Raw genomic sequence first — 21,272 nt, 5'->3', positions numbered from 1 at the left:
TAATGTAACTCATTCTTATAATTCTGATTCAAAACTGCAAACCTCCATGGAAGTGAATGGATTTCAGAATGTGTGCCAGGTCAGAAGATGTTAGACTGTCTCTTTGCCCTGCTCCAAGAGCAATATGTGGATTCCCCAGTGTAAATATTTGATCTCTCAACAAGTCCATGCTTCACCATTGGACTTCACGCAGAGTCCAGTTACATAACATACTGGCAGATTTGACAGCTGTTATCAGATTCGAGGTTTAAGTAATTAGTTATATGCACATCAAATTGCTGAAATTAATTGTACCTTGTTTGGGTAAATTCTGACAGTTTGCTAATGAAATGCTTGCATTGATCGACATGATTCTGTCCAATGTATTCTCCTCAAATGTTATTAAAAAAAAATCTATGAAGCTATCACATTGCTTAATCCAGTGCATCATACTGTTTAACCAGACTAAGAATCAAAAGATTGCAGATGCTAGAAAATTTGAAACAAAACAAAGTGTTCTGAAGATATTCAGAAGTCAGGCAGGATCTATGGAATGAGAAGCGATGCTTAAGTTTTGAGTTAATCATCCTTCATCTTAACTAGAAATTGGTTCTCTAATTTACTGTATTACAGGTATTCCCCATTTTCTCCACTCCATGTTTAAACCCACTGATTTTACAATATTTTCAGTTTTGACAAAGAATTATTGACATGAAATATTAATTATTTTTCTCTGTCTACAGACTTGCTGACTGTTTCCAGACTTTTCTCTATTTGGGAAGATTATTCAAGAAAGTCATTTGATTTCATTACCTCAAACATACTTCTGAAGGTGCACCACTTGTTCACCACGAATGAACTTCTCACTAGTGAACAAAATCTGGAATATTCCATTGCAGTTTGTTTATATCATGAGATGAGGAGGAAATCCTTTAGCTAGAGAGTATGAATCAGTGGAATTTGTGGAGGGCAAGTCATCAGTATATTTAAGACAGAGATTGATAGACTCTTGATTAGTCAGGGCATGAAGGGAATCGGGGAGAAGGGGATTGGGGCCGAGAGGGAAATACATCAGCCACGATGATGTGGCGGAACAGACTTGATGGGTCAAATGGTCTCATTTTGCTCCTATATCTAATGGTCTTCTGTTAAAAATAAAATTTGTGTAGTGAATGTTTTTTTTCTGAGAAATAGTTTTGTGCTAAATTTCTTCTCTGTAGTAACAGAGATATGTACGGTTATACTGTATGTACCTTTGTTCAACGTGGCTTAAAAGCCATTTTTCAATATAGAAAATCAGCAGTCAGTTCCTTCGGTGCATTGCTGACAACTTATACTTACTTGTTTTCAAAGTCATTATTGTCCTGACTTGCACAAGGCTCGTAAACCATCCAATTTGGGCAGCTGTAATCTTGAAAAACAAATAAAAATGTGACATGTTTAGTATTAAAGTACTCTGATAAATATCAACAAGCAATTAAGTGCCAGTGATAAACTGGTGACTCAGCAGCTGGTACTGCCTCACAGATTCATGCATCTGCTTTTGAGCCAGACCCTGTGTGCTGTCTGTAAGGAGTTTCCTTGCAACTATCTGCATTTCTGTCTGGTATTATGATTCAAAGTCCAAAGTAATTTTATTATTGACGTGCATATATGTTACCATATACTACCATTGGATTCATTTTTTTGCAGACATTTACATGAAAAAAGAAATACAACAGAATTTTACCAACATAAACAAAAGCTTTAAGATATCAATGTGAAAAAGAAAACAAAATGTGCAAATGAAAATAATACTGAGAACATGAGTTGTTGAGAATCCTTGAATGTGAGTCTTTAGATCATGGAATCAGTTCATAAAAGTGGTGGATGAAGTTATTCACGGTGGTTATGAGACTCGTGGTTGTAGGGTTGTTTCTGAAGCTGGTGCCGTGGGACCCAAGGGGTCTGTACCTCCTAAGCTGATGATAGTAGTGAGAAGAGAGCATGGCCTGGATAGTGAGGGCCTTGAGGATGAATGCTGCTTTCCTGTGGCAGTGCTCCATGTAAATATACTAAATGGTGGGGAGCGTTTCACCTGTAAAGGAATGGCTGAATCCACCGCTTTCTGTAGTTTTGTTTCCACCCATATCCCAGATACTTGCTGATATATTCCTTAACACAAGCAAGAGGCAAAAAAGGATTGGAGTTGATGGGCATGCGTGAGAACAAGTTGCAAGGCTGTTGAGGAAAAGGGAATGGAATGGGACTGACGGCACTGCTCTCCACAACCTAGTGTGAACTTGATTGGCTGAATGGTTTCCATTTGTGTTGTACAAGTTTAAAATAAATAAATAAATCTGTATTACTGTTGTGGTAATTATAAACTTCAGTTAGTATCTGAATAGTAATAAATCATAAAATATCTGATCTTGCCATTTGACCTTTTTTTTAAATGAAATATTTGTCACTAACATATCCTCAATGACTTTCTTTGGCAACTTATTTTGTGTATCAACATCCTCAAGTTAAAATTACCATCCTCAAGTTAAAGTTCACCTTTAACCGTCAGCTGTAGCTGAGGTGCAGAATGCTGCACATCAAAGTCTGGATATTCATGCCGCACATTGTATCCTCACTGACAAAATTAACTAAATCAAGCCAAATGATTCACATCTCATTCTGTACTCCTGCTGTACAGAATCTTGCATTGGCTGTGCAGGAGGATACAGGCTGCTGTATCCCTCACTTGAACTCTAAGAAATGTTGCCAGGAATAATAAACTCTAAATACAAATTCTGTGTTCATCTCCCAACTGCCACAATGCAGTAATTCATAGAGGATGGCAAGTTTACAAAATTCAGATCATCAGTTTCAGTGTAAACATTGTGACCATTAGAATAATTTAATTTAGTTTAAAGAATATTGAAAGTCTATACTTTTGAAGCTTCATTTTACAGAAACATCCCCTATATCAACTTATTAATTCCTTCTGGATAGAAAAGCTTGTGATTCTTTCTTAATGAACATGTCACGTTTGGAATACTGATGACAATTATTTAATACTTACTACAATAGCCATTTGTTAATGTTCTCCAGTCAACACATATGCCTATGCTTCTACAAGCCAGGGCACAAGCTTGTAAGCTGGCACAGGCAATTTTTGTAGCATTTGTGTTGCATTGGTCAAAGAGACAAGAGTTGTAATACTGGTAAACTTCCTGGGGAATAAGATTTCTGCATTTTTCAAATGGTCTATGATGTAAACAGAAAAGAGAAAATGTAAGGGTAATTGTTCTTCATCCTCAGAATGAATTTGAAGTGTTTAACCTAACAGGCTAAATTTCCTTGAGTTCACTGATAAACATAACTATCAGTTGTGTGACCCACCATGCCCTGTTAACCATTGTCTTACTCCCAGTTTTGACTACTGGATGAGTTTCATAGCACCTATCCCACCTTTTATAATAAAGGAGTAAGTGGCTTCTTGCCTAATGAATAGGAATGACATTTAAGCGAAGTTAAGTATATTTTGTACACGTTGCAGATGTTATTTAGATATAAAGAGACTGAGACATAATTTATCGTTACTAGTTCTTCACCCAGTGCACTCAGGAATGCACCATTGGATGCTCATCCACTGGCAGTAAGAGTGATAAAATCCTAAAGCATCCTTTCAGGGTAATTGTGGGAAAGGGTTTTTATCTTAAGGAAAATCTTGAATTATGTGTCACTATTTAAAAAGAAAGGGTTAACTGGACTGCTCTCCAGATCACTTTGAGTGTTGAAACTCTCTTCCTCAAAGGGCAATGAAGTGGAACCTTTGAATATTTTTAAGATAGATACTCGGCTGTTTGAGAGCAAATAGGAATTTGGAGTTGAGATTACCAAAGACTGTTTATTTTAATAAATGTCACAGCAGCCTTGATGGGTGAGTGGCCTACTCAAGCTCATCATTCATACACTTGCTTGTAAATTATCTGGCCCTATATATTGTGCGGGCAGCATGCAATTTGTGGGCTGGTTCTAGAACAGTCAGATCCAAGTGGGCACATCTCAGCAAAACACAATTCTAACTTGCACTTGTGTGGTTTATTGTAATAGTCAGTCCCTGGGAGGACATGATCCATTGATGGACATGCCTCCTAGTAATGGAACCAGTGGATAAATAATGGAACTCAGTAACAGCCTAATACAGTGAACAGTAGGGCTCTAGAAAATATGGACAAAAGTAGCAAAGGATACAAGTCCAGGTATCCCTAAAAGTGACAACACAGGTGAATAAAAACATGAAGAAGACAGGGGATGTATTCCTTCATTGGAAGTTGCATGGATGGGCTAAGAAGTTGTATACCAACTTTATAAACAAGGCACGCACAGAGTATTATCCAGATCTCTGGTCATCATGCTATAGGAGGGATGTGACTGTGCTGGAGAAGGTGCAGAACAGATGATGCCTGATTGGTGAATTACAGTGATTAGGAGATTGAATAGGCTGGGTATACCTGGAGTGAAGGAGACTGAAGGAGTGATCTGATAGATACAAAGATAGGTGGAGGGGCAGGTGGTGTTGAGGAAGGAGAGAGGCTACAGAAGAATATAGACGAGGAAGATGGGCAAAGAAGTGGCAGATGGAATACAGTGTCGAGAAGTGTATGGTCATGCACTTTGGTAGAAGAAACAAAAGTACAGATTATTTTCTAAATTGAGGGAAAATTTAAAAATCTGAGGTGCAAAGGGACTTGGGAAACCTTGTAAACAATACACACAAAATGCTGTGTTCCACCAGCATTTTGTGTGTGCTGTTTGAATTTCCAACACCTGCAGATGTCCTCATGTTTGGGAGACCTTGTGCTAGATTCCCTAAAGGTTAATTTGCAGGTTGAGTTGGTGGTGAGAAAGGCAATCTTAGCATTTATTTTAAGAGGACTAAAATACAAAAGCAAGGGTGTAATGTTAAGGCTTTATCAAACACTGATAAGGCCTTACTCACAGTATTGTGAGTTGTTTTGGGCCCCTTAGTTAAGAAAGGATGTGTTGTCATTGGAGAGGGTTCAAAGAAAATGACTCTGGGATTGAAAGGCTTGTCAAATGAGAGGTGTTTGTAGGCTCTGGGCCTGTACTCATTGAAATTCAGAAGAATGAGGGGGAATCTCATTGACACCTATTCAATGTTGAAAAGCCTTGATGGAGTCGAGTCGATGTGAAAAGGAAGTTTCCTATAGTGGGAGAGTCTAAGACCAGAGGGTACAGCCTCAGAATAGAGGGATATCCATTTAGAATACATTTGAGGAGCAATTTCTTTAGCCAGAGAGTAGTGAATCTGTGGAATTCATTGCTACAGGTGGTTGTGGCGGCCAAGTCATTGGGTATATTGAATTTAAGGCTGAGGATAGATCCTTGATTAGTCAGGGCATGAAGGGATATGGGGAAAGGGCAGGAGACTGGCGCTGAGAGGGAAATAGATCAGCCATGATGAAATGGTGCAGCAGATTCAATGGGCCAAATGGCCTAATTCTGCTCCTATATCTTATGATCTTATAAAATTATGCAAAAGGATAGATAGTAAGAATCTTGTATGGTGGGGGTGTCAAAATCATGAGGGCACGGGTTTAATGTGAGAGTAAGTGGTTTAAAGGAACCCAAGAGGTAATTTTTAAAATATCCACAGAGCAGTTTCAGTGTGCTGTCAGAAGTAATAACACAGGTGGATGCTCTCATAGCATATAAGAAACATTCTGACAAGTACTTGAATTCCCAAGGGTTAGAAATCTACAAACCTGCAGGCAAATGGGATTAATGTAGATAGGGACAATGGGCAGCTAGGTTATTGTTGGCTGGAAAACCTACTTTGTGCTGAATTACACCATGATTCTAGAGGTCAGCTGTATTAACAAACAGAGCAAATCATATTCTTATAGGTTATATGATTTGTTGAAATACTATCTTTATCAACTGGGCATTCGGCGGAGAAAGAATTATTTCAAAGATTAGCTTTTTCAAATCATTGCTGACAGTTTAAAATTAAAGGTATTCAATAAATATCTTCTGCCCCTTAAATAAAACCACTTATTGGCTGAAAAACACTTTTACCAAATGCCATAACATTACAATTTTGTAAAAATAAGATTTAGAAACTGCATTATCAAATGGATTCTGGAACGTTTGTTAAAGACAATATAATTGATAATTTTCAAGTTTATGCTGATTTTCAACTGTTTATTAATCAGTACAGGAAATTTAAAATGAACTTTTTCTGTGAAGTTTCCATGAACTTGAAGGCTGGAAGTACCACATGTAACTTAGAGGATTCATTTAATAAACTTAGAAAAGTTTATTAAATTTAGGAAACTTCTCATACAAGGAGGGTTTGACGGCTTTGGGCCTCTACTTGCTGGAATTCAGAAGAATGAGGGGTGACTTCATTGAAACTATCGAATGTTGAAAGGCCACAATAGAGTGGATGTGGAGAGGATATTTCCAGTGGTGGGGGAGTCTAAGACCAGAGGACACAGTCTCAGAACAGAGGGTCATCCTTTTAGATGAGGAGGAATTCCTTTAGGCAGAGAGCGGTGAATTTGAGAAATTCATTGCCACAGCTTGATTAGTCGGCATGAAGGGATTTAGGCAGAAGGCAGAAGATTGGAGCTAAGAGGAAAAATGGATCAACCATGATGAAATGGCAGAGCAGACTCGATGGACCAAATGGCTTAATTCTGCTCCGATATCCTGTGGTCGTTTTGGAAACAATTAAGCAAAATAAGCAGTAGGGGCTCCATGCCAGATGTTCCCTACAGCTGATGCATGCGGACATTTGGCTGCGGTATACAGTCCAGAATCCTGGTGCAGTTCAGTTGAGATTTATCAGAATGGAAATAATCTTTGTTATGTCATTTGGCAATTTTTAGTATTGGTTTGGAAATAGTTTTCTGCTTTAATAAATGCATTCAGAACTTGTTAGATATATCATAGTTGCTGCAACCACATTAACTTCATCTGTACATTAGCCTTTAGCAGATAAAGTCATTGACATTTTACTTATTTCCATTGAATAAAAAAGAGGAAGTAGTTCGCATACTTTTCTAAAAGTATGTTGCAAAGTGGGAATTTTGGCTTGCAAGGCGGAGGGGGATTTGGAGGAGGAGTACAAGGCAAATCCATAGGAGCTGATTCACAGTATGGCTTATTCGGATCGGAAACCTTCCAGTCATTTGCAGTAACGTGGCAGCAGTCTGTGGGCATTATTTCCCCGCTCCTCCTCCTGCATTCGTCCACTGCATTATCCAAGCAAGAGCCTTTGGGGAAGAAGTTGTGCTATTGTCAGTTTGAGAGAAACTACATGGCATTAGCAACCTTGCTAATAAATGTTTTAACATCTCATTTAATCTTCCATTACATCAATCAGACTTACCACACTGTCCTTGAGTATTATTCAGGAAGTACTTTTGTGATAATCTAATTTGAAAGGTATTTCCAGAGGCCATTATGTTCACAAGGATGTCAGGAATAGTAATATATATTCTTTCATTTTCTGATTGTATGTTAATTCCATTTGAACTGTAGGGAGCAGTCACAACTTTATCATCAAAAGTTATCTGTAAAGATAAACATCATAAATCCTTAAACAGCTGATATATGTCACCCTGAACTAAATGTAATCTCCTCTTGTACTTGAATGGCTGAATAGACGCCAGCTTGCTCTAGGTTCTGCTTTCTCTTTGTTCTTTATATGAAGTTCCAAATTAAAATACAAACGTTTGTATTTGACATTTTCTTTAATGACTTCTGTGGCTTGTCTCAACCTCTATGCTCCCTCACCTCATCCAAAATCTCCAATAATAGCATCCCTCAAGAAAATGGTGCTCCTACATCTTCGTATTTGTGCATCACCCCTTTTGGTAAAATAGCCTAAAACAGCACCATGCTTGGATCTCCCATTGTTATGTATTTAATATTTAATAATATTTGAGTAATATTGTAAATATATTATTTGACTAAGCATTTTTTTGTTATTTACAAAATGCACTGTGGGATGTACTGTATGTTAAAGTACATAGATGGCATATGTCAAATGTGTCTGCCTCACTTGAAGTTAAAATTAACTAAGATGCATTATTCCCGGCTCCGTGCTTTTGTTTTCAATTTGTCTTATGTTCAGCAGTTACAAAACAAAACACCCATGGATGCTCTGTTAACTTTTCCCAGATCTCTATATTTCATCCTTAAAACCTATCTCGTTTCGCAGACTTCTGTTTTCAGGTTCATCACTGTTTTGTGATGAGTCATGAACCAATTCAATAACAGACAATGTATAAGCATTTGTTGTTCAGTAATAATTCACTTACATGTCTCTTGTCATTAGTCTGGATAATTACAGAATTTGCATTATAAAGGATGGTCAACCCTCTTGCACAAGATAAGTCGATGCCAGGAAAACAAAAATAATTATCGACTAGTATGGAAAAATTGTATTTTGGCACCCGTTCTTCCACAAGGGTGTAAGTACAGTTCTCAAAGAAATCGTACTGTGTGCCACCAAATGTGAGATAATGAGGATCTCCCCAAATTAAACATTCACCTGAAAGCATAAAAATTGTTTAGGTACAGACAGACAAGTCAATGATTCAATAAATATTTTAATTGGAAGTTAATTTATGTAATAGTGTATATAAAATGTACTTACAATAACAATCCCACTTCTCACAGCCGTTTTCATTGAGAATTATTAAAGACTTCTGACATGTAGGTTTAGAATCTGCTACACACGTTTGTGGGGCAGAGGTGGTCAGCGTAGTTGGGAGGGTGTTGTTTACTGTAGTCAGGATGGAGGTGGCTACTGTGGAGGTAGATTGCGTTGACAGGACGGTGGTCGTGATGGTGGTTGGAATCAAGGTGACGGAGCTTGATTCAGATTTTTGGAGGGAGGTAGTGCTTGGTATTGTTGGGACTGTGTTGTTTGTGGTCATGACTGTTGTGGGTGCTGCACTGCTGGAACTTGGTGTATAAGGAACACAGCAAACTCTAATCCTGTAGTCCAAACACATCAAATCTTTAGATGTCTCTGGATTATAGGTACAAACAAGGCCTATCTCTTTATCACATGTCACATTATCCTGCATCTCACTTATTGGAATCTGAGGAAATTTGACAGCTTCACATTGAATATCAGTAATATTAGAATTAGGGTACGGACATAATGGCTTAGGCAATTGATTCAATAATTCAGTGTCTGATCTCGTTTGAAGACTAGGCGTATTTTCATTATACCATTTTGACCATGTTGAACATCCTTCTGTAGTAAGAAATGAGAAAAGGAAAACATAGTTAAAGGAAATATTTACAAAATGACTTTCTCAGATTTAACTGAGTATTTCAAGTTTTCTATTAATTTATTATGCATAAATTTGATTTCACCAAATGGTAACAGATAGTAATTGAAAATTGTTTTGAGTGATAAAAGTCCTGTTGCTTTCTGTAATGTATGGATCTGTTTCTTTTGGAGCACTGACACCTCTCCCCAACTCCTCTTAAAACTATGTATCGATCAGTTGTCTACACGCTGAATTCAAAGTGAAAATACGTAGCGATGGCTTCATTCGGGAAAGTTGACAAAATGCAAACAACGTGGAGGAGCAAAAGAAAGCCCCTACACTTCTTAGCCTAATGGTCCCAAGAATGTAGAGCCTCTTACACAACCTAGGAACCCCTGAAAAGCCAGCAAGCAATACATTTGATGAAATTGTTACAATTTTACAGAATCATTTGAGTCCTAAACAGCTGGCTATATCTGAGAGATTTAGATTTTACAAAAGGAACCAAAGGATGAAAGCATTTCTGAACACTCTGCGGAACTGTGCAACCTTTCCCAGTACTGTGACTTTAGAGATGGACTTTCTGATGCATTAAGGGATAGGCTTGCATGTTGCATGCATTGTCAAAGCAATCAAAGGAGGCTACCGTCCGAAAGAGACCTAATCTTAAAACTAGTATTCACCATTGCAATATTGTTAGAGACTGCAGCAAGTGATGCAGCAGAACTACAGAAAAGGAGATTAGAATGCAAAATGCACAACATGCCTCTGATTGGTGCAAAAAGCCAAAGATACTATCAATGTGGCAAATCTTCCTATGATGCAAATGACAATTGGTTCAAAGAAAAAGTCTGCAGAGTGTCACAGACAAGGTCACATTGAGAGAATGTGCAAGGCAGACAAAAATCACAACTGAATGAACAGTCTCAAGCACAAAAAATGCATAAAGTTACCAAATATAAAACAGAATCAGACATAATAAGAGTCTTACAAAGGTGAACTGTCATGCCTAGAACTGCAAAAGTATGTGCAATGTAAAACTGAAAATGGAACTGGATACAGGGTGAACTTTGTCCATAATTCCAGAGGCTGACTGCAACAGACTGTTTTCTAAGATACCAATAGAGAAGACCTCAGTGATGCTAAAGATTTACACAGGCGAACAAGTGTCTCCCAAAGGAAACTACAAGTAAATGTGAAGTATGGAGGCCAAACACAACAGTTAGAGCTTTAAGTATTGAAAAATGGAGGGCCATCACTTTTCAGATGTGAATGGTTGAGAAAAATGCAATTAGACAGGCACTCAGTCAAAGTAGCCAATGTGGCATCAACAGGCAATGGCTGCTCAGATGGTAGCGCTAACCAGAGATTGGCAAGATGCTTAATGCTAATGAGAAGGTGTTTGAGAAGGATATTGGTAAACTCAGAGGCATGAGGGCCAGAATTGAACTGGATGAAGCAGCAACAACAAGATTCCACAAAGCGCATTCAGTGCCTCATGCACTGTGTCCTTAAGTCGATGCTGAACTGCAGAGCTCGAGGCATCTGGAATTCCCTCCAAGGCCGAGTGGAGTGATTGAGCCATGCACATTGTCTCGGAAATCAAGAAAGTGAAGGCTGGAGCCGTTTGCATATGTAGGGATTTTGAGGTGAGCATTAACCTGGTACTGCATACTGTGCAGTGTTGCCCGTCACGAATAGAAGACATCTCTGAATCTTCGGCAAGTGGGAAATGGTTTTCAAAGATTGACTTGTCACAAGCCTATCTACAAATGTAGAATGAAGAGTCAAGCAGGAAGTTCCTCACAATCAACACTTACAAGGAACTGTTCCAGTATAGTCATTTTGTCTTTGGCATCTCATCAGCTCCAGCAATTTGGCAAAGAGCAATGGACCTGGTGCTGCAAGATATCCCAATGTTACTTTGATGACATCATTGTGACTGCAACCTTGTGAAGAGCTTACCAGTCTGAGTGAGTATGGTCTGTGTGCAAAAAGAGAGAAATCTGAGTTTTTCAAGAATGCAATCTCATATTGTGGACATGTCATTTACATAAATCAAAAAGCTTTAACTCTGACATCCCTCCTATACTTTCCTCCAATCACCTTAAATTAATGCCCCCTGGTATTAACCATTTTTTCCCTGAGAAAGCTTCACTAGCTATCCACTTGATGTATGCCTTTTATCAATTTGTACACTTCTATCAAGTCACCTCTCAACTTCCTTCACTCCAAAGAGAAAAGCCATCGTTCACTCAATTTTTCCTAATAAATCATGCTATGTAATCCAGACAGCATCCTGGTAAATTTCTGCACCCTCTCTAAAGTTTCTACATCTTTCCTATAATGAAGCATTCAGAACTGAACGCAATATTCCAATCAACACTTTATAGCGTGTGGTCCAATCAACGTTTTATAGAGCTGTAACATTACCTTGGGGCTTTTGAGCTCAATCCCAGATTAATGAAGGCCAAACACAATATACGCTTTCTAAGCTACCCTATCAACTGCATGACATCTTGAGTTTTCTGGTGTTGTAAAATGAAAGCCCATCCCAAAAATAGTCTTTGACAATTTGTCAGCTCTCTGACAGTCCAGGAGGCACAACTGTTGGCCATTAGTCAACAAGATTCATCCTCAAATTTCATCTGAAGTACTCTAAAGTTTTCCTGTGCACTGCTATCTACTTCAGTCAAGTAACACTCAGTCTTACAAAGTGTTGCCCCAAATGAGGCTCCTTGTCCAGCCTGGACTAAGATTACATGTCCAGCTCCATGGCTGATTGTGATTACCTGACTTCTCAGGCATTTTAAAATCATCTTTTGGTCTAAGGATCCACCAGCAAAGCCAGGACTTATTGCCTAAGTCTTAAATGCCTTTGAGAAAGAAGAGACCTTTTTTTGTGAGCACTTTCTTAAGGTTTTGAGGTGGGAAGTAAAAAAAATCAAATCTAGCAAAAGTGAAGGAATAGAGAGATATTTGCAAGTTAGTATGCTGTGTGAACTGGAGGGGAACTGCAAACAGATGTGCTCTCTGCATATCAGGCATTGTTCTTTTTTTTAGGATACAGAATCGGGCATGGTCGTTGCCAATGTCTTAGAGTTGACGACTTTTGCCCAGTCCCTGCTGTGGATGGCCATTGCTTGGTCTCTGGAGCTGACTGTAAACTTTGCCCAAAATTGGGACAACTGCAGATGTGGGAAATCTGAAATTTTTTTAAAAAGCCAACAAATGCTGCCAACACTCAGCAAAGTGAAGTGAAAGTCCTAGAACCTGAAGAGTTAACTGTATCTGTTAATGCACTGCTTGAGGATTGACTGAGTTGACTACAATTGCCTGGTGTCTTGGGTAAACAGACCATTAGCTTGCAAACTGGACAGTTGTATTGCACAAGAGAAATGAAGCTTCACAGTGGAACCCTGCTAGCTTTTGAGACAATGATTTTGAGCAATGCTCCCACTAATTTGTAATAACCAGTGTGCGCAAAAATATGATGCTGTGCAATTTTTTTGCCCAGTGACAACATGAAGTGCGCAGTAAATAATTACTTCAATAAAACAGCATAAATAAACCAGTTCTAAACTCTGCAAACAAATCATTGCAAACTCCATATTTTCAACACTGTCCACATCAGAAATTGGAAAAGGAAATGTGATTGTGTACAATTGTGAAGTATACTTAAAATGCCAATGAGGTAGGGGGTGACAACTTTTGTGCATAGTTTAAATTCCTTTGAGAGGTGGTAACAAAAGATGTGTGTGTACGCGCGCACGCCTTCGAGGGAACATTGGTGTTGAGTCATTTTTATTCTCAAATCTGAAGGCCGTGCATTGAAATCACATTTATGGCAAAGATGTAAGATGAAGTTGTCATCTTTACAAGATCATAAAACGTGACTTTACTTCTCAAGTGGATGTAAATGACGCCATGCATTTTCTTTAAGAAAAATAGATCAGTTAGTGACCTGATAAATATTTATCCCTCTGCTAACATCTGAAAACACATGACTTGTTCATATACCTTGCTGTAATTCATGGGATCCTGCTTCATTCAAGCAAATTTTCCTACACAGATGACAGCATAGTATTTAATTGTCTTGAAAGAACATATTGTTTTCTCAGGTACTATTTTTAGGTACATCATTTGATTTAACTATGCGGATTATGAATTTTTTGGCACTTTCGACATTTAAATGGCATATAAGGTTAAACCATCCAAAGAAATTTAGCTGCATGGATTCCTTACATACTGTTCATGCCAGAGAGGTAAACAAAAGTTAGAATGAACAAAGGAGGCTGTGAATATCATACTCTGTATCCATACCTGAAAGCATTAAAATGATTGGGAGAAGCACCCGTGCCTTTCTGGATAGGCTTTGGAGTCTTATCATATAATTTTCAAACAATATTATTTATCTATTTACCTGTGGATGTTGGCGTTTTAGTTGTTGTGGTAAAAGGGCTTGTGGCTGTTGAAAGTTTGGTTGTGGTAGGAAGACTCGTGACTGTTGATATCTTGGTTGTTGTGGAAAGACTTGTGGCTGTTGATGTCTTGGTTGTTGTGGGAAGACTTGTGGCTGTTGACTCTTCAGTTGTTGTGGGAAGACTTGTGGCTGTTGACGTCTTGGTTGTTGTGGGAAGACTTGTGGCTGTTGACGTCTTGGTTGTTGTGGGAAGACTTGTGGCTGTTGACGTCTTGGTTGTTGTGGGAAGACTTGTGGCTGTTGACGTCTTGGTTGTTGTGGGAAGAGTTGTGGCTGTTGACTCTTCAGTTGTTGTGGTAGGGAGACTCGTGGCTGTTGACGTCTTGGTTGTTGTGGGAAGACTTGTGGCTGTTGACGTCTTGGTTGTTGTGGGAAGACTTGTGGCTGTTGACTCTTCAGTTGTTGTGGTAGGGAGACTCGTGGCTGTTGACGTCTTGGTTGTTGTGGGAAGACTTGTGGCTGTTGACGTCTTGGTTGTTGTGGGAAGACTTGTGGCTGTTGACTCTTCAGTTGTTGTGGTAGGGAGACTCGTGGCTGTTGACGTCTTGGTTGTTGTGGGAAGACTTGTGGCTGTTGACGTCTTGGTTGTTGTGGGAAGACGTATGGCTGTTGACATCTTGGTTGTTGTGGGAAGACTTGTGGCTGTTGACGTCTTGGTTGTTGTGGGAAGACTTGTGGCTGTTGACGTCTTGGTTGTTGTGGGAAGACTTATGGCTGTTGATTCTTCAGTTGTTGTGGGAGGGAGACTCGTGGCTGTTGACGTCTTGGTTGTTGTGGGAAGACTTGTGGCTGTTGACATCTTGGTTGTTGTGGGAAGACTTGTGGCTGTTGACATCTTGGTTGTTGTGGGAAGACTTGTGGCTGTTGACGTCTTGGTTGTTGTGGGAAGAGTTGTGGCTGTTGACTCTTCAGTTGTTGTGGTAGGGAGACTCGTGGCTGTTGATGTCTTGGTTGTTGTGGGAAGACTTGTGGCTGTTGACATCTTGGTTGTTGTGGGAAGACTTGTGGCTGTTGACATCTTGGTTGTTGTGGGAAGACTTGTGGCTGTTGACGTCTTGGTTGTTGTGGGAAGACTTGTGGCTGTTGACGTCTTGGTTGTTGTGGGAAGACTTGTGGCTGTTGACGTCTTGGTTGTTGTGGGAAGACTTGTGGCTGTTGACTCTTCAGTTGTTGTGGTAGGGAGACTCGTGGCTGTTGATGTCTTGGTTGTTGTGGGAAGACTTGTGGCTGTTGACTCTTCAGTTGTTGTGGTAGGGAGACTCGTGGCTGTTGATGTCTTGGTTGTTGTGGGAAGACTTGTGGCTGTTGACTCTTCAGTTGTTGTGGTAGGGGGACTTGTGGCTGTTGACGTCTTGGTTGTTGTGGTAGGGGGACTCGTGGCTGTTGACTCTACAGTTGTTGTGGGAGGAAGACTCGCAGTTGTTGACATTTCCGTTGTTGTAGTAGGAATGTCTAAACAGCAACATGACAATGTATTATAAATAAAAAGAAACTTCCTGAGATAAATCTGTTATGTTCTGTCATTCTCTGGCCTCTATCTCTTAGCCAGTATCTCCACCACTTAACTCATTCAGTTTTTCTCAGATATTAGTCTACATGAGAGATTGTTCTATCCATCCATTACTTAAAAATTGTTGTTTCTAACTCTAACTGATCCTTATGCAAGTTTAGTAGATCAAGTTGCATCTTATTCTCTCTCCACAGATGCTATCTGATCAATGAGTATTTTCAACGTTTTCTGTTATTAATCTGCATTTCGAAACTTGGATTGAATTAATGAAACTTTGAAAACATTAAGGGTAAGTTTTAATAAACACCAGTGTGGCATGTGGCCAAGTGGTTAAGGCATTGGACTAGTGATCTGAATGTTGTGAGTTTGAGCCCCAGCCGAGGCAGCATGTTGTTTACTTGAGCAGGGCACTTAACCACACACTGCTCCAGTCCACCCAGCTGAAAATGAGTACTGGCAAAATGCTGGGGGTCAACCTCGCGATAGACTGGCGTCTTATCCGGGTGGTGGGGGGGGGGGGAGGGTGTGAGTCTCGTACCCTCAGTCACTTCACGCCATGGAAACCAGCATAAGCACCGGCCTGATGAGTCTATATGGGTCAGGATGGACTTTAACTTTAACTTAAAGAACACCAGCAATAATATTGTGGATAAGACTGAACACTACCTAAAATAGGATTACATAAGGGACAAATATTGATTAAAATTATTTGACATTCTAATAGGACAAGGGCATGTTATGTTTCATTAGAATCTTGAGATCTAAAATAGCATTTGTTAATTAAAGTTATAGTGCTAGATTTTGATTGAGAATGAGTGTTTTATTTAGTTATTTATATTTATTTAGAGATACAGCACAGTAACAGGACCTTTTGGCCTAATGAGCCTGTGCTGCCCAATTAGCGGACATAATGTGACTAATTAGCCTACAACCCAAACGCCTTTGGAATGTGGGAGGAAACCCATGCAGTCATGGGTTATGTCATTTAAGCAATTTAATACCATCAGCTGTGTCTAAGCACTCTTGTCATGCTGAGCATCTGCAGTGGATTGCCAGATGATAATGATGAAGTTGGTAAACATACTGAACATTGGCTAATGCTGGTATTTATGAACTCCTGGGCTTAATCACTGCGACAGGTTCACCCAAAGAACTTAAGTGCTGAAATTGTTGCCACACATAATTTCATCCACATTTATAGTATGAACATTATTGACTTTTGTTCTGAACGATGTTGCTTGTTTTTATCGTTTCTCTTCTGTGCTTTGGGCATAGATTTTTTAAAATTGGGTTCTTTCAAGTTTCTTATTTTGTGGCTGCTTGTAAGTAGATGAATCTCAAGGTTGTATAATTTATATGTACTTGATAGTAAATGTACTTTGAACTTTGACTTTTCCAACTTTTTGATGCCAAGGCAAATCTACACAATTAATCTGAGAAAACTGAAATTGTCTCATTAAAAATCCCAATCAAAATTGAGGATTCTTGGTAATAAGCACATGCAAGCAGGTCCAGCAATATTTTCTTTCCCATAGTTGGAACATGCCATGTTTGAATTTGAGAAATTTAAAGTGGCTGCTTTTGTGACCGATTAGTTGTCTATTCTTTGTGTAAATCTATTGAATCAACAATGGTTACACCTTATAGACTGTGTTGATTGACAGATTGCCATTTATCTTAACCATACACAGATTGTTAACATTGCAGAGGGATTAAGTACATAAAAGGCTTATACTAAATTAACAGCTTGGAGGATAATAGTATCCATTCAATCACTCATTCATATTTTACTAAAATTACCTGTACAGATTATTTTTCCTTCAATGCAGGTACTGGAACAGAAAAAAATAAGTGTCATGATTTCAGCCTCAACAAATTATCAGCAGAATAATTACTTAGCTACTAAAATATTTCCTTAGTGGTGAGTTTGTTTTGATTGTTTCCAATTGAGAAAGTCTCATGGAGGAAAATACAAGGTCTCATGACTAGTTTTTATTTGGGAAGGTAAGTACTTTCAGACAAACTAAGTAACAATTAAAAAAAGCTTGACTGGAACTTCTTTTGATGATTTGGCTGAAGTTCAAAGTACATAAATGTTACCATATACAACAGTGCAGATACCAACACATTCACTGTATGTTTCAACATTTCCATGTGCATTTAACAAATAAAGCTAATCTTAAATCTTTAAGGTCAGAGTTCATTGATGGGACTTCTGTATGAAGATGCAGCGAACTTTACAATTACTGTGTGTTGTGGCGTATTAAATTTTGTCCAATATATATTTTATATACATATTGGATGAAAGTCTGAAAAGCTCCAAGTGACACTTTAACTCTTTGTGCACTCGCAGTATGTAAGGTGTCAAGGTGTCTGTACAAGTTAAACACTGTATAATTGTTTATGTCTAACGTTTGCTGATAACTCTTGGAGTCTTCCTTGGCATCAGGCACAGTGGCACAAAAATGTCTGTCGATGAACAGGAGTTGCTTGAATGAAAGAAACCGTGCTGAGTTAGTGGCATGAGAACAAAAGATCAAATAATTTGTCTGTCTCTGTGTCTTGCTATGCTTGTGGATTGAACCCCTACATAACTGAGGCACTTTTCGCTCAATTCTGGGGACTTCACCTAGACCTAGCGATCGCAATTGGTGCCTAGGATGTACCCAGGGTGATTTCACAAGTTGGAATTTGGACAACAGCGGCAATCAAGTCCCCCAGTGACAGCAGCAGTCAAGTGGAGACTAAGAATTGTGAGCCCTGAAACCTTTGTGGAAATCCTTATGACTTACTACATAGTATTTTGTTTGGTTTATTTGTGCTTTCTATTTTATGACAATAAATTAGGCTTGTTAGTTTGTTGTGCTTGCATGTTTTTAACCACATCTCTTGGACACTCAAATTAGTTTGGGTCTTTTGGGTCTGATCAACCCGGCCCATACACCTTTGGCACTGCGAGCAGGGTCCAGCAAACTGTGGTGGTAACAAGCAAGTTGAGCTGTACTGTAGCCCAGACTTATCAGGACCCCAGATGGACAGATAACTCTGAAGGGTTTAGGTCACCTTCTAATGATCTGTGTAAATGACTTCCTCCCTGATGTTGGGAGAAGGCATTTGCTGAATTGTCTGATGTTAAGTTTCCGTCTGCAATGCTTTTAAGCATGTAGCTTTTCCCTTTAAGCGGGATTCTCTCCCTCAAGTGTGGTGTATTTTATGACTGTGCTGTGACAATCAAATACTGAGAGAGCCCAGCAGACTGAGGAAATTCCGCCACTGCAGCGCGAGTTGGACTCTTCGAGTCTTCAGAACACTGTTTTAAACGAAACGGCACCCGCAGCGGAAGAACGTGCCAAGCGTTAAACAAGTTGCTATGGCGAATGTGATGCAAATAATGCAGGCGGCGCAGTTGTATGACCGTAGATCCTGTAAAGGTCCAATCTCTGCTCCTGCAGAATCCAGATGCCTGGGATGGGGATATCTGGAATGATGATGATTCGGGCGGGGACGAGAGCAATGTAATCGAGGCCGCGCTCCCTCAAATGTGTAGGAGTTAAAGAGGAACGCCGGATTGCAGATGAACAAAATCAAACCTGCTGCGACTGCCCCTACCACCACTGAGAACACTATCCATAACTACATTACTACCAAATTACAGGATTTAGCCCAAAGGCTGAGTCAGAGGCCAGGGGAAGCTTTACCCAGCTGATTCACCCACCTCTCAGTTGGATTTATTAATGACGGACTCATTGGACTTGACTGAATTGTGGGCTGGTCAGATTGACAGAGCTGAACTCTCCTCGTGGGCAACGCTAATACGCGCTGTTCCTGCTCGCTATCCTGCTGCTTTGGATTAGGGCGCGTCTCCATGTCCCTGGACCCTCCGAGGCTATTTCATGCCTTCTGGATATGGCAATACCTGTACAATCTGCCATTTATAATAATAAAAACGGCCCTGACGTTGTGCAGCCAATTGATGGAATGGGGACGGCGCAAAGGCGTCTCGGCTCTTTTAGGGCCAGCTGAGGGTCAGACTGTTGCATACACTAGCAGACCAATTTGAAGGGTCAGATATAGATTAGGAACTGGTGAAGGTTAAGGCTGCTTTTAAATCCCGGAATGCTGCAAAGCAACTGACGGCTGTGTCTCAGCAGCGGGTATCAATGACTCCTCTTCCCGTTTTAAGTAGAAGGAAATGTTTCTGTCTCTGCTAAAGGGAGAAAAAAAATGACAGTGCATAGTACCTACTGGCGTTCTTTATGTGTTATCCTGTGAGCATTGTGGATTGCATTTAATAGCTCAAAGGGACTGGTTGCACTTCGGTGGCCCTGACATCGGATTGGGACTAATAGTTATGCTGTTATTGATTTGGCTCAGGCTGCCTTTTCCATCTCTATTGCCGAGCAATCTCAGTTTGCTTTTAGATGGAATGTCCTCCAGTTCACCTATACAGTACACGGTTTCCAGAGGGATATATATACAGTACGACTACTTCCCATAGTGTGGTGGTACAGGCAGGGGCATATCTATGGAAAAGAGCGCTTACGGCAAGCACTGAAATTGCGCCCTGGTCTCGGCCCAAAACGTCGACAGTGCTTCTCCCTATAGATGCTGCCTGGCCTGCTGTGTTCCACCAGCATTTTGTGTGTGTTGCTTGAATTTCCAGCATCTGCAGATTTCCTCGTGTACCCATCTTTTAGATAGATTTACCATAGTATCAGCTCAAAAATACAAGTCAAGCTCATTAATCTTTTAATTAATAAATTATGGCACTACATGAAAATTATAACTGCACCTTCCTTGCTTTCACTGATGCAAATTGGTCTATGATAGGATCAAAGTCAGTTTTTTCAGTTTCTTCTCTTTCTACACTCAGCAGAGCAAGATCACAGAGTCTGCCTTGGCCCATGGAGGCTCTCAAATATGAAAGTATTAGTTCTAACTTGCTGAATGATCTCTCAGAGCTGGCGATGGAAACTGTGATGGTTAGAATTATCTGAATAGCAATGCGAAGATTGAGGAAGACGCTCTCATCTCCATACTGAACAATAAATTCAAGAAGCTCTTCAGGTCTTGATATTTTCATGTTGATCCGCCTTGATAGCAACATTCTGCAATCCAAAATTTCTTCATACATATAGCTGCTGTCCATCAACATCAGAGCTGTACAATTTGCCCAAATTTTCACACTTCTTCTTTAGGTCGTTATTGTCAGAGCCGCAACTCAATCCCTGGACTTCGAGAAGGAACCCAAACTTGGCGTCAGTGTCGTGCAAACGAGCGAACCTTTCATCTATTTCTCTGTGAAGATGTTTGAGTGTTCCCTTCATGACTCTTTCCATTTCCTCCTTAGCTGTTAACCCAGTGTCTCTCGAGTTCTCACCATTTGTTTCTTTCGTCTCTGACGTCTTTCAACTTCAATATTCCATTCTTGACAGAGACCGACTCCTTCTTCAAGTGACTCACTGGCCATCACTTCTCTTTCATCATAAAAGTGATCTCGGAGGGCTTTCAAATCCAGGGCAGCATCGTGGAAATTCATGCTAGGATAATGCAGCCTCTTTTGAATATGGTCAATGCTAATGAGTACTTTGTTCCAAAATCCTAGCAAAACCAGAAAATCATAACTCAACATCTGGTTGTACAGCGGCCTTGCGTCACTTCTTGTTTCACTGGTCTCGTTTTCTTGTCTATCGTGTCCTGGAGAACTTGAAGTATCTCCTCAAGGTACTTGTTGATGGGCTTCACTGCTTCCGTTCTGTCCTTCCACTCCACCTGGTTTCGGACTCCGACTTAACAACCACAGGCACGGCGTTTTTGACTTTTTCCCGGAGCTGTGTTGAACGAGAGAGCTTCGATGGTTCTTAAAAAATGTGACCATCATTGTATCCTGCTTAGCTGCATGTACACCCATCAAGTTGAGTGAGTGATTGTCGCAATTCACAAACATTGCCAGGTTGTTTTTCTCACTTAATCTTTGATGAACACCACTTCTGTGTCCAGCCATCACAGC

At 39.9% G+C, this 21,272-nt stretch overlaps 1 protein-coding gene across 1 annotated transcript in view; it reads right to left on the bottom strand.

Moving 5' to 3' along the window:
* LOC140738654 (uncharacterized) overlaps window positions 1–21,272 on the bottom strand; it is a 98,723-nt gene that overhangs the window by 16,586 nt on the left and 60,865 nt on the right. Inside the window, exons 29-36 of the mRNA XM_073066273.1 lie at window positions 17,063–17,094; window positions 13,693–15,204; window positions 8,642–9,250; window positions 8,304–8,536; window positions 7,370–7,553; window positions 7,037–7,253; window positions 3,029–3,213; window positions 1,321–1,390 (exon numbers count right to left, since the gene is read on the bottom strand). Coding sequence (XP_072922374.1) covers window positions 1,321–1,390; window positions 3,029–3,213; window positions 7,037–7,253; window positions 7,370–7,553; window positions 8,304–8,536; window positions 8,642–9,250; window positions 13,693–15,204; window positions 17,063–17,094 — 3,042 coding nt within the window. The remainder of the gene's footprint in view (window positions 1–1,320; window positions 1,391–3,028; window positions 3,214–7,036; window positions 7,254–7,369; window positions 7,554–8,303; window positions 8,537–8,641; window positions 9,251–13,692; window positions 15,205–17,062; window positions 17,095–21,272) is intronic.

This window comes from Hemitrygon akajei, chromosome 14, assembly GCF_048418815.1.
Source record: "Hemitrygon akajei chromosome 14, sHemAka1.3, whole genome shotgun sequence".
Taxonomy (NCBI): domain Eukaryota; kingdom Metazoa; phylum Chordata; class Chondrichthyes; order Myliobatiformes; family Dasyatidae; genus Hemitrygon; species Hemitrygon akajei.
The sequence above is the reverse complement of the archived record's forward strand: the minus strand, read 5'-3'. Positions and strand labels throughout refer to the sequence as shown.